Genomic DNA, 23729 nt, shown 5'->3' on the forward strand with positions numbered 1-23729 from the left:
CTCGGGGCACACCCACCCCCCTGCCACCCACCCCCGGCACCTACAGGTGTCCCCGGACCGGCTGCACCCACCCCACCCCACCGGGACCGCATGGGAAGCACCCATCCGGCGGTTTATCTCTTTATTAAACCAGGCAGAGGCGGTGGGGAGGGGAAGGGAAGGGGAGCGCCCGCACCCGTGGGCGAGGGCCAGCCTCCGTGACAGCACGGCCCGGCCCCGGGGCACCTGCTGTCATGTGAGGGCTGTTTGCACCGTCTCAGGCCTGGCCCCGGGGTGGGGGAGGCTCTGCCCCGGGCCCAGCAGCAGCCAAAGTTCACCTGCAAAAAAAAAACCACCACCACGAAGCACGTTTCCAGCCGGGGGCTGGAGCTTGGCGGTGGCTGCGATGCGTGGGGTGAGGCGGGCCTGCGCCCACCCCTGCCTGGGGTCCTGCTGCCGTGCACCGGGGGCCCTGCCGCCATGCCCACCGGGCAGTTGTGCAGTCACGCAGCTGCCCAGCAGCCCCAGAGCAGCTCTTTCTCCCCATCTGCGTCGCCCTGTGGATGCAGATCTGGTCCGGGGGGTCTCACCGGCTGCGGGGCGCAGGCGCAAGGTGCACGGTGTAGCAGTGTGTGCACACACGCACGGGTTTGGGCTGGCCGTAGTGTGGCAGCGCAGCGGTGTGCGGTGAGCAGCGGGCACAGAAGATCTGCAGGGAGAGAGCCAGAGTGGGGCTGAGCAGAGCTGGGCACCCGTGGGACCCTGTGCCCCAGCCCCGCTCCCTCCTACCTTCCCGCAGCTGCGGCAGTGGTGCCGGCGGCGCAGCAGGGTGAAGGGCGAGCAGCAGGCAGAGCACTGGCTGCACGTGCTGTCCGGTACCCACTCAGGCCGGCGGTGGGTGCCTCGGGGAAAAACACATCCGTGAAACTCCCAATCCCAGCCCCTGTCACTGCCCCAGGATCATTCCCAGCTCCCTTTGTTGGATCCACACTCACAAGTGTCCTGGAGCTGGCCCCAGGCAGGACACACCAACTATCCCTGTGTGCCCAGGACTGCCCAGGGCAGCTGCACCCCCCGCCAGGCAGGACGGAGCAGGATCAGCCCCAGCCTCAGACCCTGCCCCACAGCCGTGAGCCCCATGCAGCCCTCACCTGCCCTCTGGAGCCCAGCAGCTTCCGTGGGGCTGGAGCAGAGGGGACAGTCAGCCACGTGAGGAGCATCTGCTGCACACAGGTCACTGTCCTCTTTCTCTGCGGGAACAAGGGTTATGGTGGTCCAGCCAAAGCAGGGCTGGGCATTGTGGCTGCAGCATCCCCATGCCCAGGGCTGCAGCCTGGTCTCACCAGGGATGGGCTATGGGCAGGGAAGAGAGGAGCTGGCACTGTCCCTCCTGTCCCTGGGGTTACTCACGGCTGGCACTTGGCTCCTCCGAGGGCTCTGCCTGCGAGGCCACAATCTTGAAGACTGTTTTCAAGATGCTCCGCAAGTCACTGGCAAAGTTGGTCTGGAGCTGATCGGCCACCCCTGCACCGGGAGAGGGGGGTCAGGGTGCTGGGACAGGGCTCTGGGTGCAGGGGTTGGCTTGGAGGTCACTCACCCGAGATGCAGACGAAGAGGGTGTGCAGCATGTCCTTGGTGCTGCTGTAGCGGGAGCGCAGCTCTGAGCAGTGGGCGCCCGGGGTGGCACTGAGCCCCGTCCCTGGGGGCTGAGGGCTGCACAGGAGGGAGATGATGATTACCCCAGGGGTGGCGTGAAAAGTCCCTGTCTCAGAGGGCAGGGATTGGCCACCTTGGTCCTGTTCCCTCCCCCCAAGCACCCCCCCCACCAGTCAGTGCCCGGGTTTTCCACTGCACCAGGGGGTTCCAGCCACGTCGTGCAGGCAGGGGGTGATGGGGTGACATTCGGGACATCCAGGAGACCCCAGGGAGCAGGAGGGTCTGCTCGGGGCACAGCTGACCCCCAAGCTGGGGGGGTGGCCGGACTGCAGGGATCTTCCTGCTCGGCTGTGCACAGGCTCCTCTCCAGCAGGCAGAGCTCCTCCACCGACAGCACCCGCAGCAGGTCCCTGTGGTGAGCGGATGGCATTAGCCCCATGTCGCTGCCCCACTGCTGCCCCCTCATCACACCTCACCATGCACCTGATCTTCTTCAGGAGGTTGTAGAAGGGGCTGAAGACCCGAGACATCTGCTCAGGGCTCCGCTCCAGGCTGAGGGGACCGTCAGGGTAGATGAGGAGACCACTGCAAGGGGACAGAGCCCAGCTCACATCAGGGGTTTGCCCAGGATCCCAACTTCCATGGGAAAGAAGGGACTGGTATAGTGCAGGGAGCACTCAACACCTCCTTGTCCAGGGGGCTGTACCCACCTAATAATGGCCAAGCGAGGGATGGTGAACATCAGCAGCGGTTCGTAGCCATCAATCATCTCCTGGGTCAGATAACCCAGGTGTAGGGCTCTGGGGGGGTCACACACAGTGGGGCTGAGCCCAAGGGCACAGCCCCATCCCTAGGGCTGGGGTCCCTAGCACCCCTGCCTGGCTCTGGATGCCCCTCACCTCTCCACTGTCTCACAGAAGAGCACAATGATCTCTTGCTGCCTGTAGATCTCTTCGGGAGACTTCACCACCACCAGTGAGGACACATAACTGGAGAGATGAGGGGATCATGAGGCTCCTGCAGCCCCAGCACAGCGCCCCCCCCCCTCCCCAGCATCCCAACCCTGGCTCCCACCTCAACTCGAACTCTGCGAAGAGCCGGTCGAACTGCACGAGCACAGCGCGGACGGGCTCCGGGTAGGAGCCAGGCTGGCTCAGGCTCTGCTCCCGCAGCACTGTCCTCACCAGCTCCAGGCTGCACAGCAGGTTCCTGGCCTGGGGCCTCAGGTGAGCCCCGTCTGCCTCCTCCACCTCTAGGAAGGTGCCCGCCAGGAGACACTGCTGGGACCAGGGCCTTGTCAGAAGCCAGCGCCTGGGGCAGCACAGCCCCTGCACCCAGGATCTGCCCCCGGTGGGGTGCCCCTTTCAGCCTGGGGGAGCTGGACCCCATCACCTGCCCCAGGACAGCATCTCCACGCTCACCTCAGCAGCAAAGAGCATGTGGTTCCCCAGGTTGTCCACCAAGAGCTCCTCGGGGAACTTGACCAGGTAGTCACGGCTGTGCCGCTGCGTGGGGATGCACTCCTCCATGATCCGCTCCAGCACAGACAGCAGGTGAGCCTGAGGAGAGCAGGGATGTCACCCGCAGCCACCCGTAGGGCCCAGGGTCACAGCGGGGCCCGGGCTGCCCCATACCTGGCTGAGGTGGAGCTGGTTGAGGAGCACCAGGTACTGCTGAGGGTCCAGCTCCGCATCCAGCCCGTTGATCTCAGCCACCACCCGCGTTACCCGCTCATCGGCAAAGAAGAACTGAGAGAGCAGGCGGGGGTCGGAGCGCTAAGGGGAGAGCAGAAGGGTGATAGTGGGAGCACCCCGCAGCTCCGGGTGCTGAGCCAGCACCCATGCTCCCGGACTGGGGGGTTTGCCCCCCTGGGGCAGCCTCAGGATCACTCGGGCAGGTACACGGGGCCCCGACAGCGGCTCCGTCTGCGCCGATCTGGACCGGGGCCCTGGCCCAGCCCTCCCGGGGAGCGCCGCGGTCCCCACCCACCTGTACCTCAGTTTCCCCAGGGCAGAGCAGGATGAACAAGCTCGGCCGCATCCCGGCAGCGTGGGCACGGATCCGAGCCCGGCTGTAAACACCGGCTCGGGTGAAAGGTCCGCGGGGAGCCCGCTGGAGAGCGGGCAGCCCGGAGGGGCGCTCCTCGCCCCATCGCTCCCACAGACCCCCGAGGGGCCGCCGGGATGGACGGGACAGGGGGAAATCTCCTTGCCCTGGGAGCGGGCGGTGCCGGGACGGGCGCTGAGCTTCCCGGTCCTGCCCGCTGTCCCCCGCACCCCCCGCCGCACCTCCAGCCCCGGGGCTGGGCACCGCTTCGTCTTCCCGCTACCCTGCCAGGGGGGTCCCAGCCGCCGCCGCTCCCCTCCCGCCCCCCTTCACAGCTCCCGGTGCCGGCGGTGGCCCCGGGCAGCCCCGACTGGGAGAGGGTCGGCCCCGGCACGGCCCCCCCGTGCTCACCTTGGGCCGGCGGAGCCAGCGGCGGAGGGCGGCGGGCAGCATGGCGCGCTCCGCAGCTCTTGCCGCCGCCCGGCTCCCCGCGCCCGCCGCTCGCCGACGGGGCGGGCCGGCACCGGGCACCGCCCGGGGGCGGACCGGGGAGGTGTCCGCCCGGCACCGGGACGACCCGGAGGACCGGCCCCCACCGCGCCCCGTCCTGCCCGCTGCAGGACCCGGGGCTTTCCCGCCGCTAGACGGGCCGGTTCCCCCCTACGGCGGGCAGGGTTCTCTCGCCGGCTGTTCTGGTCTCGGTTGCTGGCTCCGATTCCTCGCGCTCCCGGGTCTCCTCAGTTCCCTGGCTCTTGCCTCCCGGTTCCCCTGTCCCCTGGGCCCCCGAGCCCAACCTTCCACAGACCGGGACACCCCAGAGATGCAGCCCCACAGCCCCTCAGCCCCAAGCATCCCCGGGCTGCTGGGGTCACCCGCAGGCATCCGCCTCCTCTCTGCTGCCTGTCTATGTAGAGAGGGGGGTGCCGAGCAGGGTGCTTCAGTGGGAGAGGGGCAAAGCAGCCCCTTGGTGGGAGCAGAAAGGGCCGAGTGGCCACGGAGGGGTCCCAAGAGATGCTCCGGATGCTGTGCAAAGCAAAATGCTCCGGCTGTGCCAGAGGAGGCTGCTCCTGTGCCTCAACAGTCCTGACACTGCTGCCCACAGGATGTGGGTGCTGATAATTCAGATGGCTGAAAGCCTAATGGGGTGGATTCACGGGTAAAATATCCGCCGAGGACGATTGAATAAACACGGCGGCACTACCTTGGCTTGAGGAAGTCCCTGAGTCACGGCGGCCCTGCGGCACCCAGGCTGACCCGGCTGTGGGTTGCACAGCGCACCTGGAGCCCCGCCTGTCCCTCTGCTGTGGGCCGTGCTGCCACGGCGGTTTTGGGGGCACAGTGGGCTTTCCTCAGCGGCCAAGTGCTCCGCATGTCCCCGTGTCTACAGCGCTGTGCCCTGCTCCACCGTCGGAGGGGAGCTCCGGTCACAGGAGGCGCAGGATGGAGGAAGGCCCGGCCTCACACAGACCCCTGCCACGATGGGGGTTTTTGGGGTGATGCGTGGCCCCAAAGCCGGCAGGAAGGCGAGGGGTTGAGCTGGTTCCCAACTCTTTTGGAGGTCCAACCTGGGGGCGCAGACCCCCAGGCAGCCTGTGATCAGGCAGCAGATGGAAATGGGGACAGTGGGCATGGTGCTGCATGGCAGTGCATGGTTGTAGGGTACTGCATAGGGGGAACCCTGCGCTGGGACCAGACCATGTGGTGAACCGTGCAGGGCTTGCCCTGCCTGTATGGGGTCACGCAATTCCATGGATGCCGTGGCACTGAGCACAGCCAGGCGCACACAGGGTACCTGGAGAGCATTGTTACATGGGGTGGGGTGCAGAGGAAACCCACATATATGTCATGGGGTTTTCCTCCAGTGGGAAGGCTGGGGTAGTGTGCAGTGTACTACTCATCCACACTGCACCATGGGGACCAGTGTGACAGAACTGGAGTGCGGGAGAGCTGCACATGTGGGGCTGAGGATGCTGCAGTGCTGGGGTGGGCACCGATAGAGCTCTGTTACACGGGAACGTGGAGCAGAGAGGCTGGAACCCACACGTGCATTGAGGGGTACTGCAGCACGGGGAAGGCCGGGACAGGCAGGGGTAGTGCGCAGCCCACCCTCAGTGGGGTACCGCTGTGCCAGGAGGGGTACAGCGCAGCGGTGTGTGTGGCTGGGGTACCCCCGAGGGCACCGGCGCGCTTTAGGACCCGGGGGAGCGGTACGGGAAGATCGGAGCCGCACCACCCCAGCACCTCCGCTAGGGAGCGCGCTGCCGTCGGCGCTGCCCTCTCGCAAGATGGCGGCCGCGGCTTCACCTCGCCGGGCCTCCCCCTCCCTCCTTCCCCCCGGGCAGGGGCCGGACGGGCCGCGCCGCCATATTGGCTGTTGTCCTGGCTGCGGCGGGCGGCGGGCCGCGCTCGCCATGACTCGCAGGCGGAACAAGGCGGCGGCAGCGGCGGTGGCGGGTGTCGGCTCCGGGCCTCGCCGTGAGAGGCTGGGGGGTTCCGACGCCGGTCCTCCTCCCCCTCCTCCGCCACCGCCGCCTCCACCGGAACCGCCCGCCCTGCCTGAGGTGGTGGTGGCGGCGGGCAGCAGCGGGGAGCCGGGCAGAGCCACTGCTCAGGTACCGGGTTAGGTCCTGCGGGGCTGTCTTGTAAGGGGGTTCAGTGGGGCAATGGGGAACGGGGCAGGATCCGGGGGTTGGGCCAGAGCCGAGCCCCCTCCACTCCCCCTCCCCGAGCCCTGCCCCATCCCTGCACGACCCCGTCCTCGGAGCATCCCTGGGGCACCGCCACCCTTGAGGCACTGCTGCCTCCCACCTCCCGCTTTTGGAGGGTCCTCTGCACCCTCGGGGGTGGTGCTGGTGGGGGTGCCCCGGCGGAGCCGCGCTGCCGGGGTGCGCCTTTGGCGGGGGGCAGGCTGAGGTGGGTGGAGAAGGTAAGAGGTGAAGCCCCAGCCCTTCTCCGAGGGGACTGGCCGCCTTGGAATGCGGGAGCCACTTTGTGCAGCATCCTGGGGCACGCGTGGGGCTGGGCTGGGTGTGCGGGCAGGGCCTGACCTTGGCTGGGTTGGGCTGGGCGGTGGAGCTGGGTCGTGGCCATGGGTTATGGATGTATTGAGCTGCAGTGGGAGCTTGGGGTGCCTCTGGCAGATGGCTGGGGTGCTGGGGGCTCCCACTGATGCTCATCTCTCCCAGCAGTTAGGGATAGCTGAGCTCAGACTTTCCTGGGGAGGATGGATCAGCCAGGAAACCTGTGCCCCCACCATTGCATGCTGCTCCCGCTGACATGACAGCAGTGATCTGCAGCATGAGAGCAAAGGGCTCTTCTGTGTGCCCCTTACTCGGTCCCTGTGAGCAGATCTGCCCAGGAGCCCCATGTGCGCTGGGGAGGGCAGAGCCCTGTGCTCGGGTGGCGTGGCCGTGCTTCAGGGGGTGTTCCCACCGCTCCTTCCTGCGGGAGGGTGCAGCCCTGCCCATGGCAGGTGGCTGAGCATCTGCCGAGCAGGCTGCGGGCTCTCCCGCACCTCTCGCTGCCCGGCTGCAGCTGCCTGCTCCGGGCCGTGGCTGGGAGCCGGGGGCTGGGCTCCGGGCCCGGATGCGCTGGGCGGGTTGGGGACCGCCGCGCTCTCACCCGCCGTGCGCTGTGTCCGCTCCCGCTGAGACACGGGGCGGCCCTGGGAGCCCCCCCTCCCTGCGGGTGGGCAAAGGGAGCTGTGCCCCCCCTCTGCTCTGCTTGGCCTCTGACCTTTGCTTCACCTTGAGCCTGGGAGACGCCATCTGTTTCGCAGCAGCAGTTCAATGTGCAGCTCATTGTCGTGGGGCCCCGCCGCGGCGGCAGACAATGGGGGCCCCCTCGCCCGTGCCACGCCGGGCTCGTCACGGCTGTCAGGCCTCCGGCGAGCCCGCGAGCTGCGTCCCGGCTCCTGCTGCTGCCCAGTGCGGGGAGAGCACGGGGGGCTGCACCCACCACGGTGCGTCTGCCGCCGGCTGCACAGAACAAAGAGGCAGGAGGGAGGGCCTGTGGCTCTTGGGTAACACAGTGGGGGGTCTGTGATGGGTAAGGAGGGAGGATTGTGGCTGGCGGACCCCTCTTGTAACCCTGTGTGGCAGTTTCTGTGTGTCTTGCTCTTGCTTTGCTCTGAGAGTCGCCGTGGTCCCACTGTACCAGATGTGATGGTGGGAGTTGCTAGGGGCTTCCCAGCCTTGCTTGGTGGTGAGGCTGGTACTTTAGCATAGTGTGATCTTCCCAAGGGTCCAGAATGCTCCAGGCTGGCACACGGCAGGCTGGCAGCAGCTGGGCAGCCCGAGGCTGCTCTCCTCCAGTGGGAGAAGGTGCAGTTCCACATGTAGCCTACAAGAAATTCTCTGGTTTGGTGTCAGCATCCTGAGGTCTCATTTGCTGCCTCATCTTCCCTGCACCTGTGCAGACCTGCTGCCCTGCCATGCGGTGGATCATACCTGGGGTGACTCATGGTCTGTGTATCCTTCTGCAGGTGCTGCCCACCACTAACCAGTCAGTGCAGACATGCTGCTTGCTCTGTCACCGGGAGCGCAAGGACTGGGGAGGGCCGTCCCACAATGGGCTGGTTTCCCCCGGCGAGAGGCTGCCACCGGACTTCGTGCCAACGCTTGTGCAGAACCTCCTGGGAGAAATGCCACTGTGGATCTGCCAGAGCTGCCGGAAGAGCGTGGAGGAGGAAGAGCGGCGGGCAGTGCAGGAGCAGGCCCTGGCGGTGAGCAGGGTTGGAAAGGGAGGGCTGAGGTGCTGACCACCCTGTGGTGCTGCCTGAGTGTGCAGGTCCCCTCCTCACTCAGAACTGAGCGCCCCAGGCATCCCTCCACCATGCTGCACTCCCTGGGGCTTCTGCTGCTGGCTCCCTGGGGAGAGTCTGCCGTGGAGGCTTATCTGGCAGCGTGTGTTGGGTTGGAGCTGTCTGCCTGGAGAGGTGCTTCTCTGCCAGCCCTGCTCCAATGTGTGTTGTGCCGTGTGCCGCTGATGCCAAAGCTATCTCCCTGGAGTGGCAGCATGTGCCAGAGCAAATGCCTGCCTGTGCATGCATGGAGCTCAGGGGAAGAGAAGTTTCCTCCTCCCCGATTTTGTTTAACCCTGGCGTGGTTTGAGGGCGGACAGAGCAGGCGTGTGGCTCTTGGCACAGCATGGCTGTGCTGGTGGGGGCCCTGGGAGCCAGGTTGTGTTGCTGTTGGGCAGGTGGGCAGTTTGCCACCCCCAAGACAGTGACAGAAGCAGTTCTTGCGTGCTGAGGCCCTGCCTTCAGGCAGTAGAGGGGGTCTTGGTGCTGATGCCCTGGGCCAAGGGCTTCCCCTCCCAGTCCACTGCTGCTTCACTCTTTGTTTTCCTTGCCAGGTCTCGTTATCCCACACATCCTGCAAGTCACAGTCTTGTGGGGGTGGCTCCCACTCCTCTTCCTCCTCCTCCTCCTCTTCTTCCTCCTCGTGCCACGGGAACTCAGGGGACTGGGACCCCAGCTCTTTCTTGTCTGCTCACAAGCTCTCGGGCCTCTGGAACTCACAGCACACCAACGGGGCCGTGCAGGGCAGCCCCCTCGGGGTCCCCCCTGCTGCACTAGGTGAGTTGAAGCCAGCCATGGGGTTGAGCAGAGCTTTCTGCCTAGTCCTTAACTTAGGTGGTTCCTTTGTGGGCAGGGGCAGGCAGGCTGGGCCTCTGGATGCCAGTGCCAGCAGGATGCCTGGGTGCCTTTACAGAGGGTGCTGGGAGCCAGCCCTAACTCCGCTTTCCTTCCAGGCGAGAAGCACCCTGGCCTTGCTGTGTCTCTGGAGTGCACCAGCCAGGCGCCGGCCGCGGCACCAGGGCTCAAGGCCTGTCCCTACAGCCACGCAGCCTCCCCCACCTCCAGCAGTGCTGCCCCAGGCTCGCCTCTGCCTACCTCACTTGACTTCTGCAAGACACTGCCGAAGCAGTTCAAAAGCATGTGCCGGAGGGCCACCCCACCAGGTACATGCCCGGGGCAGAGCCCTCCTTGGCCTCCTGTGCCACTGATCCACACAGCCTTCACTGCCCAGCACCTTTCCCCATGATCTGCTGTCCATGGGGCAGGGCTGAATCATGTGGGAGAACCAAGGTGCTGCTGAGGCCCTTTGTGAGCAGGGATGGCTTCTAGCCCAAGCATCCTGCTGCCTGGGGGGAGGAGGGGTTTGTCCCATGGAGAAGCAGCCTGTGGAGAGTGTGAGCAGCTCTGAATGTGGCCCTGGCCTGTGCAGGATAGCTGGTGTCTGACTGCCTCTGCTCCTGCCCCTTTGCAGGTGAGGCCTTCCACTCCTCAGAGCATCATCAGCACTCCGACCTCACTGCTCCTCCCAACAGTCCCACGGGCCTCCCCTCCCAGCCACCAGCGCTGATCCCCTCCAAGCAGACGCCTGCCCATGCGGGGCCCTTTGGCTCCCCACCCCACGTCCCACTGGGCACCTCTCCGCAGGCTGCGCTCTTCCCTGCACCCAGTGTGCAGGCAGCAGCCCCAAAGCTGGTGTCTGAGTCCCCTCCCGCCGGCACGGTCTCGCACAGCCCGGGGTCGTGCAAGAGCCCTCACCTGCCCCCTGCCAACGTGCCGCTGCTGAAGATGCCGCCTCCGCTGTCGGGCTGCACTCATCCCTGCAATGGGCACTGTAGCACTTCGCTCATCCCTCCTCCTGCCTCCCACCAGCTGCCCAGCACGAACAGGTGAGTAGAGGAGCCCTGTCTGCTTCCAGCCTCTCCTTTCTGGGCTATGTGCCCATTCTCCCTGCCCGCGGATGTGCTTTTCCCTGCGGAGGGGCTGGCTGCTCTGGTGTGGTGGTGCGGAGAGCCGCTGTCTTTGCAGGGCAGTTCCGCTGCTTCAGACCCCTGGTCTATTGAGGGTTCAGCTCTTTCTCTCCCCACGTGTCTTCTCCCTGCGGTTGTCCTTTAGTACTGTGGTGCAGAAGAGACTGTGCTTGCTCCTCCTCCAGCTAAAAGACCAAAAGGAACCGCCCGGTCAACCTGCTGTTGGCCAACAGGACCTTTGTCACTGAGACCCGTCGGGCAGCTGTGGCACTGAGCAAAAGTCCTCAAGAAGATGAAGCCTGTGGTCTTGTTCTGCTTGCCTGCTCCCCTGGCCCTCTTTGGGCTGCCTGTGCCCTGGAAGAGAGCGGGTGCTGGTTTTTCTCCGCTGATTAAGTGTTCCCTGTGGAGGGCCAGCCTGGTCCTGAGCTGCAGCTGGAGGAGTTGTGCTGTGGGCCTTGCCCTGGCCTCCCTGTCTGAGCTGGGTGGTCTGTGGCTGTGGGAACCGGGCCTGCCTGCCCGTGGGGATGTCTGGCAGCTGCATGCAGTTCCAGCGTTTCTCACCTGTGCTACCTGCTGCCCCCAGTGAGTACCACTCCCTGCCCTGGAAACAGCTTGTGGCCTGGCAGAGGGACACTGATTTCTGGAGCTCTGGTGCACCAGCCTCCTGCTTGCCAGAGGCCCTGGGGGGCGAGGAGCTACAGATGTCTTTTGCCGTGAGCTCCTCTGGCATCTCCCCCTGGAGGAGGATGCAGGGGAGGGGGTTTGCCTTGCAAATCCTTCTGCTCGGGCACAGGCTGCCCTGGGAGGGGTGTTCCTACACAAGCAGTGTGTGGGCCAGTTTTTGAGACCCCCTGGATCCTGCTCACCTTTCGCCCTTCTCCCCTCCTGTGCAGGGACCCCTCTTGCAAAGGGCACAAATTTCCAAATGGTACCAGCTGCCACCCGCCGCAGCCCTGCGAGGCAGATGAGGGGCTCGGGGAGGACGAGGACAGCAGCTCTGAGCGCAGTTCCTGCACCTCCTCCTCCACCAACCAGAAAGACGGGAAGTTCTGCGACTGCTGCTACTGTGAGTTCTTCGGCCACAATGCGGTGAGTGAGGGGCTGGTCTGCAGCCACCCCCAGTCCTTGCGCTCTGCTCTGTGGTGAGGTGTTACGCAGCCCGTGTGCCAAGAGCACGGGGATGGGCAGGTCTGGCCACAACTGCTTCCTGCCAGTGTGTGCATGCCCCCTTCACTTCCATCATCATCATCATCAGTGTGACGGTCCCCTCACTCCCAGCTTGCAGCCGTCTGCTCAGCCCTGGGGCTCGGTTCTGCCAGCCAAACCCTGTGGCTTCACGGTGGAAGAGAGTTCCGTGGGGGCTGTGCTGACTTGTCTTGCTGGGACCTGTGAGGCAGGGATGGTTGGGGAAGTGGGTGTGGGGCTGGTGGGAAGCTGGGGTTGGCTTTGTGTGCCTGTCCAGCTGATGGCTCTCAACTACTGCAGCCCCCAGCTGCTCCCACCAGCCGCAACTATGCTGAGATCCGGGAGAAGCTGCGCTCGCGCCTCACCAAGAGGAAAGAGGAGCTGCCACAGAAACTGGGGCACAACAGCAGCTCTGGAGAGCCTGCCGTGGACCACCGCAATGTGGACGAGCTACTGGACTACATCAACAGCACAGAGCCCAAGCCCTTGAACAGTGCCAAGGCAGCCAAGCGAGCACGGCACAAGCAGAAGAAGAAGGTGAGGGTGGGCAGAGGGAAGCGTTACCTGGGGCAGGCTGCAGGAAAGAGGTCAGAGCAAGACTGTGCCCCTGGCAGGGCTTTGTCTTCTCTCCTTTGCATTCCTTGTTTTGTTGATCTCCATCTCTTTTGCTGCTGTCTCCCCTGAGGTGACAGTGGTGTTTGGTTCTGTGCAGGGTTTCCCCTTCCCCTGCCTCTGATCCTGCAGAGGGTGGCTCAGCCCTTCTGGGTGCTTTGGATTGTGCTGTTCTACCTTGCTGTATGCCACATCTCTGACAAACACTGCATCTGTGGTGGGGAGAGGCACATCTGTGCCGTGATCACTCATACCCAGAGCATTGTTGTGTACAGTGTGGCAGGTGTTGCACTGCAGAGGACACATGGCAATTTGAGGGCTTTGGAAGGTGGGGGGTGGCCATGCTGAGCACTGGCCCTTAGGTTTGCTGTCTAGCAATGGCTAGCCCTGGGGTCTGGGCCACCCAGTCCTCATGGCACCCATGTTGCAGGAGAAGGAGAAAGCCCAGTTGGAGGCTGAGGCCCAGAAGCGGGCAGAGCGCACCCCTGCAGCCAGCCAGGCCAGGGAGCCAGCCGAGGAGAAGCTGCTGGAGTGGCCAGAGCTAGAGCTGGAGCGGGTGAACAGCTTCCTCAGCAGCCGGCTGCAGGAGATTAAGAACACCATCAAGGACTCCATCCGAGCCAGCTTCAGCGTCTATGACCTCAACCTGGACGTCAACGACTTCCCCAAGAAGGCAGCTGTTCTGGAGCAGAAGAACCTGCTCTCCAACCTCAACGGCTCCTCTGACCTGCAGGACATAGACCTGGCCCTGGCCCCGCTCAGCCTGGGCCCTGCCAAGAGCCACACACTGCTGCGGAGTGAGCTGGGGCCCCGATGGAGCGAGGGGCCTGGGGAGCCGCCACCGGCCCCGGCAGCTGAGAATGGCGTGGTGAAGCGCCTCAGTGCCGTGCCCAGCCTCTCCCGCATGATCTGGGTGCAGTCCAAGGCTGCGGACTCTGCTGTGGATGGTAGCGGGCTGAGCCCGGAACCCAAGGAGGGACCACAGCCCAAGGGGCTGGAGCCGCTGGAACCAGTACCGAGCCGGCAGCGCAAGAACAAGCGCCAGAATGGGACAGCAAAGAAGGGGGAGGGCATGGCTGCAGTGCCCCGGCTGGAGAGCCCTGGTGTGAAGGGGCAGGTGCTGGGAACCAAGCACCCTTCCAAGGCCAGTGCCTCAGAGCTGCAGCGGGTGGGCAGCTGTGCCGAGCAGGGCGAGAGTGGCAAGGGGCAGCCCTGTGGTGGCGGCAGGATGGAGAAGGAGAGAAACAGCGAGTGGAAAAGCCGGAGGGGAGAGGGCAAAGTGGAGCTGCCAGAGCCAGCGCAGCAGCATCTGCCTGCACTGGGCACTGGGGACCGGCAGCTGCCAGTGCCTCCCATCTTAGGGGGCTCCCCCCAGCCCAAGGGCAAGAGCAGGAAGAGCCGCAACAAGGTGGAGAAATCCAATACCTCGATCGGTGAGTGCTGGGAATGCCGCTCTGTGCTGCCCTCTTCCCGCTGGCACCTTCCCTGCCCCCTGCACTGACCCTCTGCCCCTCTGCCTTGCCAGATGATGTGTTCCTGCCCAAGGACCTGGATGGGGCTGAGATGGATGAGACCGACAGAGAAGTGGAGTATTTCAAGAGGTGAGAGGCAGCCCTGAGGGGTCAAACCCGGCTCGGGGTGTGGGGCTGGGGGCTGACCAGGGCTGTCCTTCCTGTCCCCGCCAGGTTCTGCCTGGACTCGGCCAAACAGACACGGCAGAAGGTGGCGGTGAACTGGACCAACTTCACCCTGAAGAAAACCACTTCCAGCGCAGCCCAGTGAGGTGCTGCCTCTCCTCACTGTGCCCTCCGCCTCGCTGCGGCGGGGCCCCCTCCTCTGCGGGGGGCTCCCGGTGCTCTCCTGCCCCGCGGGGATCCCCGGGGCTATCCCTATCCTCCTCCTGCACCCCCCTATCCCCCGCGGGGTCCCCCCTGTCCCTGTGCTGCGGGGAAGGGCCCGAGCTGGCCCCAATAAAGAACTTTTTAATTTTTTATTTTATTTAACCCCCGCTGTCTGCTGATTCCTGCCGGGGGACGGGACGGGACGGGGCGGTTCGGGACGGGACGGGACGGGACGGGACGGGGCGGTTCGGGACGGGCAGCGCCTTCCTCGGAGGCTTGGCCGCGGAGGCGACCCGTCTGCTCCTCCGTTGCTAGGCAGCGGCGCTGGTTTCGTTACTTCCGGCGCGGGGGGGGGGGGGGGGGGCTGTGTGTGCGTTTACATCCGGGGCAGCGCCGCTGTTGCGTGGAGACGGCGCCATGGAGGCGGCGGACCGGAAGGTGGGACCGGGACCGGGAGCCTCCGCGTGGTAGGCCCCGGGGGTACCTGTACCCTCCCGGGCCGTCCTCACCCCGTGTGTACCCCACAGAGGCAGCGGGAGGAGGCGGAGGACACGTCCGACCTGTCCGGGGAGGAGGATGACGACTACGTGCCCTACGTGCCCGTCAAGCAGCGGAAGCAGCAGATGGTAACGGGGCCCGGCGCTGGCGGGGAAGGGCTCTGAGTGTCCCACCTCAGCCCAGCGCGGGGTTCTCACTCGGCCTCGACCCGTTTCCTCCCAGCTGCAGAAGCTGCTGCAGATGCGGCGGAAGGTGGTGTCGGAGGAGGAGCAGCGGGACAGCGGGAGCGAGCAGCGGGGTGACGAGGATGACATCCCCCTGGGGCCACAGTCCAACATCAGCCTCCTGGACCAGCACCAGCACCTCAAGGAGAAGGCAGAAGGTAGGGGAGCAGCTGGTAGCTGGGCTGGGTGACTTCCAGAGGGGAGTGGCTTCCATTGCCTGACTCTCTCCTCTCCCCAGCTCGGAAGGAGTCAGCCAAGGAAAAGCAGCTGAAGGAGGAAGAGAAGATCCTGGAAAGTGTGGCGGAGGGCCGAGGTGAGTGGTGGGAGCTCTAAGAGCTGTCAGGGCAGCAGTAGTACCTGCCTTGCAACACTCGGGGATGTTTACACCCAGGGATGGGACAGGAAATCACAACAGAACCCCTCAGTCAGCATCTGACTGCCTGGGTTAGCCTTGCCCTGGCAGGCCCCTGGACACGGCAGGCTGCTGCCCTTGTTGTTCCACTGCCCAAAGGGCTTTCAGGGATGTTGCGTTCCCTTCTCTGTCTCCACATGTGGTCTTTGCCTGGGTAGCTCAGTGCTGAGGTTAAGTGCATCTGGAGATGGAGAGTTTACACTGACCCCATCTGCTTTGTTCTTGCAGCTTTGATGTCAGTGAAGGAGATGGCCAAGGGCATCACCTATGACGATCCAATTAAAACCAGGTGTGTTTCAGGGTACAGAGGTTGTCTTTCTGAAAGCACTGCCTCCTGGCAGCTGAAGGGAACCAGCAGCCATACAGCCTTGCAGGCAGAGCACTGGTTTGCAGCCACTGGCTTTTCTCTTGCTCTGCTGTCTGGCTTCTTACTGCTGAGTGTAAGATCAAAGGCTGTTGAGTCACTTTGGATGTTGTTTTATAGACAGTAAGGTTTGCTAAAGCACAGTTATGTTAAACTTGAAGATTTGAGGTGGGTATTCAGATCTTGGAGGTGACTAAGCTACAGGAAGAGACTGGGGGAGACTACAAAGCTGGTGCTGCTTGAGGCAGTGTCACCGAGACGTTTCCAAAAGATTTTGGCGTATTTAATCCATAGGCTGTTCTCAGCTGTTAGCTTGGCACTTTCTACTGAGACTTTGGGGAGACATTTCATGTGTGGAACTGCTCCTGTGCTCCTTGGGGTTACTTGTTTTCCTTGGTGGGATGCTGGAACCCAGCCCCTAGGCCACAGGCTCAGGAGCCTCAGCCTCATTCTGCACCATGACTTTCCTCTGTTGCCCTCATAGCTGGAGAGCACCTCGTTACATCCTGGCCATGTCGGAGGCCCGGCACGACCGTGTGCGCAAGAAGTACCACATCCTGGTGGAGGGGGAAGGGATCCCACCCCCCCTCAAGAGCTTCAAGGAGATGAAGTTCCCAGCAGGTGGGTCGGGGGGAGCTCCAGACAGGGAAGGGGGAAGCTTTGTGCTGGGAAGTGCACATCAGTGAGAGAAGCTGTTGAATGGAGTGGGCCTCTTCATCAGGGACTAGCGATAGGACAAGGGATAATGGTTTTAAACTTAAACAGAGGAAGTTCAGGTTAGATAGAAGGAAGAAGTTCTTTACTGTGAGGGTGGTGAGGCTGGAACAGGTTACCCAAAGAAGTGGTAAAATGCTCTGTCCCTGGTGGTGTTCAAGGCCAGGTTGGACAGAGCCTTGGGTGACATGGTGTAGTGTGAGGTGTCTCTGCCCATGCAAGGGGCTGGAACTGGATGATCTTCAGGTCCCTTCCAACCCAAACCAGTCTGTTATTCTATGATTAATGCTTGGTGTTAGTGGGGTCACAGCTTGAATTCCCAGCAGTGGCTGTGTCGCTTGGTTTTTCCCCAAGCGGTTTTGGATGCTGGTGCGAGAGCTGCTACTGGGACATGAGGAGGGAAAGAAGGGGAAGACCTCATGTAACAAACGTGCATGTCCCTGTTCTGTCACAGCTATACTGAGGGGCCTGAAGAAAAAGGGAATTCAGCAGCCAACACCCATACAGATCCAAGGCATCCCCACCATGTGAGTGCTCTACCTGTCCCAGAGTGGGGAGCAGTGTGAACAGGGAGCTCTTCCCTGGCAGATGCACCCTGTCACCTTGCTTGAGCCCCAGAGGTTTGAGGTGTTCTGTGATGCTGCTTTTCACCACTGGCCCTACTTCTCTGCCAGCCTCTCGGGAAGGGATATGATTGGCATTGCCTTCACTGGCTCTGGGAAGACCTTGGTGTTCACCCTCCCGGTGATCATGTTCTGCCTGGAGCAGGAGAAGAGGCTGCCCTTCTCCAAGCGAGAGGGACCCTACGGACTCATCATCTGTCCCTCGGTGAGTGTCAGCGGTGCTGTGACAAGCATTTGATTGACATTCAGTGGCAATCTCTGATCCTCGCTGCACTGAGGTGCAGGAATGAGTGAGTTCTGTCTCTGCAGCGGGAGCTGGCCCGGCAGACCCATGGCATCATTGAGTACTACTGTCGCCTGCTGCAGGAGGACGGGCTGCCCCCGCTGCGCTGCGCCCTCTGCATCGGGGGCATGTCTGTCAAGGAGCAGATGGAGACAATCAAACAGTAAGACCTAGAGGGGTTTGTGGGGTTGGAACTGTGCTCTGTTTCCTGGTAGGGGACTATGGGGTGGCACTCTAGCTAGATGGCTTCAGGGAAGTGTTGGGGCAAAGGTGATGTGCCCAGCAGGTGCCACATTCCCTATGTGTCCTGCATGGGGCAGGAATTCCCAAGTGTGTGACCATGGCCTTCTCTTGTCTCACAGTGGTGTACACATGATGGTGGCAACCCCTGGCCGCCTGATGGACCTGCTGCAGAAGAAGATGGTGAGCCTGGACATCTGCCGTTACTTGGCCTTGGATGAGGCTGACAGGATGATTGATATGGGCTTTGAAGGGGACATCCGTACCATCTTCTCCTACTTCAAGGTACGGAGCTGCCATGATACCATGATACCAGCACCCTAAAGCTCAATCTCCAAACCATTTGGTTGGGTGAGTGCTAAATCCTTGTCCGCACTGTGTTCCCCATGTAGGGCCAGCGGCAAACCCTCCTCTTCAGTGCCACAATGCCCAAGAAGATCCAGAACTTTGCCAAGAGTGCACTGGTGAAGCCCATCACCATTAATGTGGGCCGAGCGGGTGCTGCCAGCCTGGATGTTGTGCAGGTGAGGTAGTTGGGTGCTCCCCCAGACTGTGTGGGAGGCCACCAATATCTGTGAGGGCAGTTGTTGCGTCTCCCTGCCAGGGAGTTGGGGTTCATAGAATCACAGACTGCTTTGGGTTGGAAGGGACCTTAAGATCATCCAGTTCCAACCCCCTGCCATGGGCAGGGACACCTTCCACTAGACCAGGTTGCTCCAAGCCCCATCCAGCCTGGCCTTGAACACTGCCAGGGATGGGGCAGCCACAGCTTCTCTGAGCAACCTGTGCCAGTGCCTCACCACCCTCATAGTGAAGAACTTCTTCCTAATATCTAATCTAAATCCACCCTCTTTCAGTTTAAAGCCATCCCCACATGTCCTATCACCACTTGCTCTTACAAAAAGAGTCCTCCTTCCCAACAGGTTAAGGGATACCAAGCAATAGCAGTTCCTTTGCTGCCTGACTCACCCCTGTGCTTGTTCTTAGGAGGTGGAGTATGTGAAAGAGGAGGCCAAGATGGTGTACCTCCTCGAGTGCCTGCAGAAGACCCCACCACCGGTGAGTAGTGCACTCTGACTGCTCTGGCAGCATGGGCACAGGTGCCACAGTGGCACGGGTGGAACTGGCAGTGGGGATGTAGGGGCATGCCATGAGCATGAATCTGCAGGACGCTGGCATGTGAGTGAGCTGTGCTCCACATGTGAGCAGGTCCTGTGCCCAGAGCTATTGTGTATTCCCCCCAACGATGGGGAATGGGTTTCTGGGGGGTTGTGCTGGTGCCACGTGGCTTTTCCATGATGTCTGTGCTGCTGCAGGTGCTGATCTTTGCAGAGAAGAAGGCAGATGTTGATGCGATCCATGAGTACCTGCTGCTCAAGGGTGTGGAAGCTGTGGCCATCCATGGAGGAAAAGGTTGGTGAGGGTGTTGGGCAAGCCCAGGTTCTGGTGTGCCCTGCCTGGGGCTGTGTGTGGCTGTGGGGAGGTACCAGTGTGAAGCAGTTTGTGATGGTCTGAGGAAGGGCTTTGAGGTTAGTGGTTGCTGTGATAGGTAGTTCTGGGAGCTCTGCCCTTGCTGATGTTCTCTGCTGGGCCTTTGCAGATCAAGAAGAACGGACAAAAGCCATTGAGGCCTTCCGGGATGGGAAGAAGGATGTCCTGGTTGCCACTGACGTCGCTTCCAAGGGCTTGGATTTCCCAGCCATCCAGCACGTCATCAACTACGACATGCCGGAGGAGATAGAGAACTATGGTGGGGACTGGGACCACAGAGGGTACAGTGGGGTGGGCACAGAGGTCAGCGAGGCTCTGTGCTTGTCTCTGCAGCAGCTGGGGGCAGGGGTAGTCTGTCACATTACATTGACCGAGGCCTAATCCTGTCTCTTTCTGCACAGTTCACCGCATCGGGCGTACAGGCCGTTCAGGCAACACAGGCATTGCCACCACCTTCATCAACAAGGCCTGTGGTGAGAAATGGGGGGGTGGGGGGTGCTGCGGTTGTGAGGGGCAGCTGGGTGCTGGAGCTGCCTGTGACTTGGCTGGGGGTGTTCTGAGCAGGCAAGGACAAGGCATGATGGCCTGTGGAGGGGATATGGTGATGTGAGGCAATGCCCCCACCCCTACCTGGGCTGTGTCTGATCTGTGCCTCTGCCCCCAGACGAGTCGGTGCTGATGGACCTGAAGGCCCTGCTGCTGGAGGCGAAGCAGAAGGTGCCGCCTGTGCTCCAGGTGCTGCACTGCGGGGATGAGACCATGCTGGACATCAGAGGTGAGAGACTCCAGGCTGGCTGAGGGATGTGTGCTGCGGGCAGGATCCCAGCTCCCAGGCCATTCCTGCTGCCTTGAGGCTGTCATTGCCTGCCCTGCTGTGGCATGGAGGGGAGCTGCTGCTGTAGCCCCTCTGCTCTGTTCTGGGCAGGAGGGCCACTCTGCTGGCACGGCACACCTCCCCCTGACCTTGTCACTCCTGTTGCAGGCGAGCGGGGCTGTGCCTTCTGCGGTGGCCTGGGCCATCGCATCACCGGCTGCCCCAAGCTGGAGGCGATGCAGACCAAGCAAGTCAGCAACATCGGCCGCAAGGACTACCTGGCTCACAGCTCTATGGACTTCTAGCCTGGGGAGCCCTCTGCCCATGCCCCACTGCGTGGGCCTTGGCTTCCACTCAGCCTTGGTGCCCCAGCTGCCCCCTTGCCTCTCCCAAGCCCAGGGGCCTGTCCTTCTCTGCCATGGCCCCTTTTCCAGGTAGTTGGCCAGCTCAGCCTGACAAAGCTCCTGCCCCTGGCGGAGCTGTGGAGCTGTGCTGCAACAGCCATGACATCATGGTTGGGTTAAGTCAGCCTTACCTCAGCAATGTTGGGCAAGCAGGTAGCAGTGCCTGAGGGGAGGAAGAAGCCCCAGGAGGGGTAACTGGTCTGTGGCTGGCTGCCTGCTGCCTCTGCAAGCCTCTGCAGTGCCCTGACCAGGGTCTTACCTCGCTCTTCCCCAAAGCCCCTCGATTTCTCCAGGAACATCCCTGTTTTTTGGGCGTTTTCAGCTCGTGGCTTTTCCGTGCCCCTCAAACATGCTCTGATGCCGCTGGGGTAAGGCAGAGCTTGCCCTGATCCTGCTGGGTGGTCCCTGTGGTGTTTCCCGTGCTCTGCCTGCACACGTTCTGCACTACTGCCCTTCTGCGAAGGGGAGGGCGAACAGACAAGACACCTCCTGTGGCCCAGCCTCTGCCCCTCATCCCACACACCAAAAAGGGGAAGTTGTTGAGAGAAGGAAGTCTGCCCCATGCAGTAGTTTCAGCTGCAGCAGTCACATTTTCTCCACTGCTGGCAGCCCAAGTCACCAGTCCTTGCGCAGGGTGCCAGAGCGCTGCTGGGCCCATGGAGAGACCGGTGAAGGATGGGATCCTCTATGTGCAGCACTACAAATTTGGAAAGGTAAAAGGTGGATTGGGGGCTGGGTACAGGGTTTGCCCTGCTCTGTCTTGATGCCACGCCTGGAGCTGGGCCCTCAGTAGCCTGGGAAGGGAGACTGGAGCCAGACCCCTCAGAGCTGCCTGAAGGGGGTCCCAGGGCTCTGCAGTCCCAGGAGCAGGGCTTGTCCTGTGGCCGAGAGGACTCATGCTGCCTGCAGGGTCCCTCTTCTCACTTGGTCACTGTGTGATTGGCAATGAAACAATAAACGTGTGTCACCGAGGCGCAGCCAGCGTGTGTGTGTGGGAGTGGGGCACCAGGGCAGCGTGTGGGATGTGGCTCTGTGCGTATCCCTCCATCAGCCTGGTTCTGGTGGGACACTGCCATTCATGGGGCACCCCTTGTGGCTTGGCCTGCTGCTCTGCACCTTTGGGGTGGGCACTGAGTGCTGCAGCCCTCTTGGTTTGGGATGGGTGATATGGTGGGAGACTCTGCAGGGTCAAGCCAGCTCTCGAGAGGTGCGAGATGGGTGTTAGTGAAGCAGGCCCATCAGTAGCATCCTCTCTTCCCTTGAGGTGTCAGTGGATGTGCTGGGCTGCAACCCCCCTGCTGAGCACTAGCTCACCTTGGAAGTGAAGCGGGCAAGCCCTGTGTGTGTGTGGCTGGTGTCCTGCTGTGTGTGAGGCAGGGGGCTGGCAGTGGTGGGTATTTTGGGTGCTCTGGTTTGTGCAGGGTGGAGGCTCTGATGGTGCTGTTCAGGTGCGTGGGGGCACTCGCCCTCTCCATCCCATGACAGGCTGGGAAGGTGCTGGTGCTGCAGAGCCTCCCCTGGGAGGAAGCGGGCTGCAGGGCCCGTCCCTGCTCCACAGATGTGAAGCTGCCAGCAGGAGCTTTAGCAGCTCAAAATGGCTTTAATTTGCATCAGGGTCTGTCCTGAGCACAGCTCTGAGCTCAGCTGCAGCGGCAGCAGGCCGGCACTTGCAGCAGGGAACAAAGAGCAGGACCTGGTGCTCGGGAGCGAGCGTGACTCATGCAGCGAGCCAGGCTCCCCTCACCCCAGCCTGGGGACTGCCCTGCCCCGCAGCACTGGCCCTGGCTCGCTGGGGACCCCCATGTGCCCCCTCCTGTCCCTTTCCACCCTTCCTGAGCACTGCTGGCCCCGCATGGAATGGAGCACTGTGAACACAGCAGGCAGCTCGTTGCTGACTTGGTTTTCCCTGCCTGTGCCATTCCTGTGCCCCAGAGGTCCTGGAGGAAGATGCGAGCCCAGCTCTTTGCTGCCAGTGCCTCCGGCGTGGCCCGCATGGAGAAGTTCGACGTGCGGGATGATGGCATGATGCTGGAGAAGCCCTCGCTGCGGCAGTGCACCCGCCGGGTGATCCGCCTCTCTGACTGTGTCTCCGTGGGCCCCGTGGGCACAGAGAGCTGCCCCAAAGCCACTGCTGCCTTCTACCTCACCACCACGGAGAAGAGCTACGTGCTGGCTGCCGAGCAGCGCGATGAGTGGATCTCCCAGCTCTGCCAGCTGGCCTTCCAGGTACCACCATGGGGTCCAGTATAGCTGGGAGCTCTTGCGCTGCTCCTGGCTCGAGTGACATGGGGGTTCTGGGTTGTATGGGCAAGCAAGGGGTGCTTGTGCTCCTGCAGTCCAGGGGCAATGCTCACATGCTTCTGTTTTAGGGGACAAAGGAGATGACACAGAGGAACACCAGGACCCAGCCCAGCCCCCCTGTCCCCATGGAAGAGAACGTCCTCTACTCCTCCTGGCAGGACTGTATGTACAGGAGTGGTGTATTGGGCTAGGGTGGGCTCCAGCTCCCTGCTGTGGTGCTGACCACTGCCTTGCTCTGCTCCTGTAGTGACTGAATTCCTGGTGCTGGTGGTCTGGACGGATGCGGCTGCCCGCTGTGGCCTGCGTGGGCACTACCTGCTCTCAGTCCTTCCCCAGAGCCTGACGCTGAAAGACCTGCAGTCCCGCCAGCCCCTGCTCACCTGGCCCTACCCCTTCCTCCGCAAGTTTGGCCAGGATCAGGTGGGTGTCCCCCCTCCCTCCCTGGAGCTGCTGGCTTCTCAGGGTGGATGCTAGCTCCTCACCCTATCCTTTGATCCCACAGACTGTCTTTTCCTTCGAGGCTGGCCGCCGCAGTGACACTGGTGAAGGCACCTTCACCTTCAGCACCCCCCGGGCCCCGGAGCTCTGCCGCGCTGTTGCCGCTGCCATCGCCTGCCAGCAGCAGGGCAAGGACACCCCAGACCCCCGGCTCTCTGCACAGGGCCTCGAGCCCCAGTCCTGGAGCCCTGGGGCTGAGGAGCCCCAGCCCAGCCCCACCCCTGGGGGGTCACAGCCCCCATCCCAGGCCCCTGCCAGCCTTCTCCACTTCTCCCCTGCTGAGCCAGAGGGCACAGGCCCCATCGTCTATGCCTCCATCGCACGGAGCCAGCAGCAGCCCCTGTTTGCAGCAGGGGCGCCGGGCTGCAGTGAGGCCTGGGCTGCAGGGAAGCCGCCCCCTGAGCATCTCTACGAGAACATCTTCTCTGCGGAGCCGGGTCCAGCCAGGGCCGAGGAAGAGGAGAAAGGGCGGTGGGAGCTGGAGTGCCGGCAGGCCCCCGAGGGCCACAGCAGCGAGGCGACCCCCCTCTATGACAACCGGGCAGCCATGACCCAGCTCCCGCGGGGCAGCCCCCAGCAACCCGAGCAGCGCTGGGGCAGGGGGGGGCAGGAGCCGCTGTCTGGACGCGCCGGACACAAGCCCCAGGGCACCCTCCGTGCCAGGCTGGTGCGGCTGCTGAGCCGGGAGGCCCCCGGCCCGCGGGACTGGGCCTGATCGCGGTCTGGATGAGGTTCGGTGGCGCGGGGCGGTGAATAAACAGCCAGGGCAGGACCGG

At 63.0% G+C, this 23729-nt stretch overlaps 4 protein-coding genes across 6 annotated transcripts; 3 read left to right on the top strand and 1 right to left on the bottom strand.

The window, feature by feature from the left end:
- Positions 1-112: 112 nt before the first annotated feature.
- On the bottom strand, positions 113-7497 carry LOC134158029 (lateral signaling target protein 2 homolog). Of its 3 annotated transcripts, none has more exons than XM_062607612.1 (13): positions 7417-7497; positions 3270-3410; positions 3057-3194; positions 2710-2912; positions 2535-2624; positions 2346-2435; positions 2119-2220; positions 1797-2045; positions 1577-1692; positions 1390-1503; positions 1131-1229; positions 769-881; positions 113-688 (listed from the first exon to the last, which is right to left on the bottom strand). In XM_062607612.1, the coding sequence occupies exons 1-13, from the start codon at positions 7480-7482 to the stop codon at positions 566-568; spliced, it is 1644 nt and encodes a 547-aa protein (XP_062463596.1). In that variant the 5' UTR covers positions 7483-7497; the 3' UTR covers positions 113-565. The 3 variants fall into 3 exon arrangements, with proteins under 3 accessions (XP_062463596.1, XP_062463595.1, XP_062463597.1); XM_062607611.1 differs by having other exon boundaries at positions 2710-2915; XM_062607613.1 differs by lacking the exon at positions 7417-7497 and adding an exon at positions 4093-4195 and having other exon boundaries at positions 2710-2915.
- On the top strand, positions 5956-14249 carry FAM193B (family with sequence similarity 193 member B). The gene is made up of 10 exons (XM_062607610.1): positions 5956-6293; positions 8165-8404; positions 9037-9259; positions 9436-9645; positions 9954-10368; positions 11343-11538; positions 11935-12171; positions 12677-13679; positions 13772-13847; positions 13932-14249. Exons 1-10 carry the CDS (start codon positions 5967-5969, stop codon positions 14026-14028), a joined length of 3024 nt encoding a protein of 1007 aa, XP_062463594.1. The 5' UTR covers positions 5956-5966; the 3' UTR covers positions 14029-14249.
- Positions 14250-14451: 202 nt separating this feature from the next.
- Positions 14452-21125, top strand: DDX41 (DEAD-box helicase 41). The gene is made up of 17 exons (XM_062607635.1): positions 14452-14525; positions 14615-14713; positions 14808-14967; positions 15048-15122; positions 15450-15510; positions 16070-16206; positions 16754-16826; positions 16974-17127; positions 17232-17368; positions 17568-17730; positions 17838-17969; positions 18433-18504; positions 18762-18858; positions 19046-19195; positions 19338-19409; positions 19601-19711; positions 19919-21125. The coding sequence occupies exons 1-17, from the start codon at positions 14505-14507 to the stop codon at positions 20053-20055; spliced, it is 1851 nt and encodes a 616-aa protein (XP_062463619.1). The 5' UTR covers positions 14452-14504; the 3' UTR covers positions 20056-21125.
- DOK3 (docking protein 3) lies at positions 20736-23725 on the top strand. The gene is made up of 5 exons (XM_062607636.1): positions 20736-20867; positions 22087-22380; positions 22524-22617; positions 22703-22875; positions 22958-23725. The coding sequence occupies exons 1-5, from the start codon at positions 20811-20813 to the stop codon at positions 23666-23668; spliced, it is 1329 nt and encodes a 442-aa protein (XP_062463620.1). The 5' UTR covers positions 20736-20810; the 3' UTR covers positions 23669-23725.
- The last annotated feature ends 4 nt before the right edge of the window (positions 23726-23729 follow it).

This window comes from Pezoporus occidentalis, unplaced genomic scaffold (genome assembly GCF_034315485.1).
Source record: "Pezoporus occidentalis ecotype Australia unplaced genomic scaffold, CSIRO_AGI_Poc_V1 ctg124, whole genome shotgun sequence".
Lineage (NCBI taxonomy): Eukaryota > Metazoa > Chordata > Aves > Psittaciformes > Psittacidae > Pezoporus > Pezoporus occidentalis.

What these genes read in the sequence shown, in the direction of transcription:
- FAM193B (XM_062607610.1), top strand. Translation starts at nt 5,967, where the DNA reads ATGGCGGCCGCGGCTTCACCTCGCCGGGCCTCCCCCTCCCTCCTTCCC. An exon ending in GGTCCCCCCTGCTGCACTAG is followed by an intron (nt 9,260 to 9,435) that starts GTGAGTTGAAGC and finishes CTTTCCTTCCAG; the next exon opens with GCGAGAAGCACCCTGGCCTT. An exon ending in GAAATCCAATACCTCGATCG is followed by an intron (nt 13,680 to 13,771) that starts GTGAGTGCTGGG and finishes CTGCCTTGCCAG; the next exon opens with ATGATGTGTTCCTGCCCAAG.
- LOC134158029 (XM_062607611.1), bottom strand. Translation starts at nt 7,482, where the DNA reads ATGAGCTGCACATTGAACTGCTGCTGCGAAACAGATGGCGTCTCCCAG. An exon ending in CCTCGCTTGGCCATTATTAG is followed by an intron (nt 2,221 to 2,345) that starts GTGGGTACAGCC and finishes GTCCCCTTGCAG; the next exon opens with TGGTCTCCTCATCTACCCTG. An exon ending in AACCTCCTGAAGAAGATCAG is followed by an intron (nt 2,046 to 2,118) that starts GTGCATGGTGAG and finishes CGCTCACCACAG; the next exon opens with GGACCTGCTGCGGGTGCTGT.
- DDX41 (XM_062607635.1), top strand. Translation starts at nt 14,505, where the DNA reads ATGGAGGCGGCGGACCGGAAG. An exon ending in CCTCAAGGAGAAGGCAGAAG is followed by an intron (nt 14,968 to 15,047) that starts GTAGGGGAGCAG and finishes TCCTCTCCCCAG; the next exon opens with CTCGGAAGGAGTCAGCCAAG. An exon ending in GACGATCCAATTAAAACCAG is followed by an intron (nt 15,511 to 16,069) that starts GTGTGTTTCAGG and finishes TTGCCCTCATAG; the next exon opens with CTGGAGAGCACCTCGTTACA.
- DOK3 (XM_062607636.1), top strand. Translation starts at nt 20,811, where the DNA reads ATGGAGAGACCGGTGAAGGATGGGATCCTCTATGTGCAGCACTACAAA. An exon ending in TCTGCCAGCTGGCCTTCCAG is followed by an intron (nt 22,381 to 22,523) that starts GTACCACCATGG and finishes CTTCTGTTTTAG; the next exon opens with GGGACAAAGGAGATGACACA. An exon ending in CTACTCCTCCTGGCAGGACT is followed by an intron (nt 22,618 to 22,702) that starts GTATGTACAGGA and finishes CTGCTCCTGTAG; the next exon opens with TGACTGAATTCCTGGTGCTG.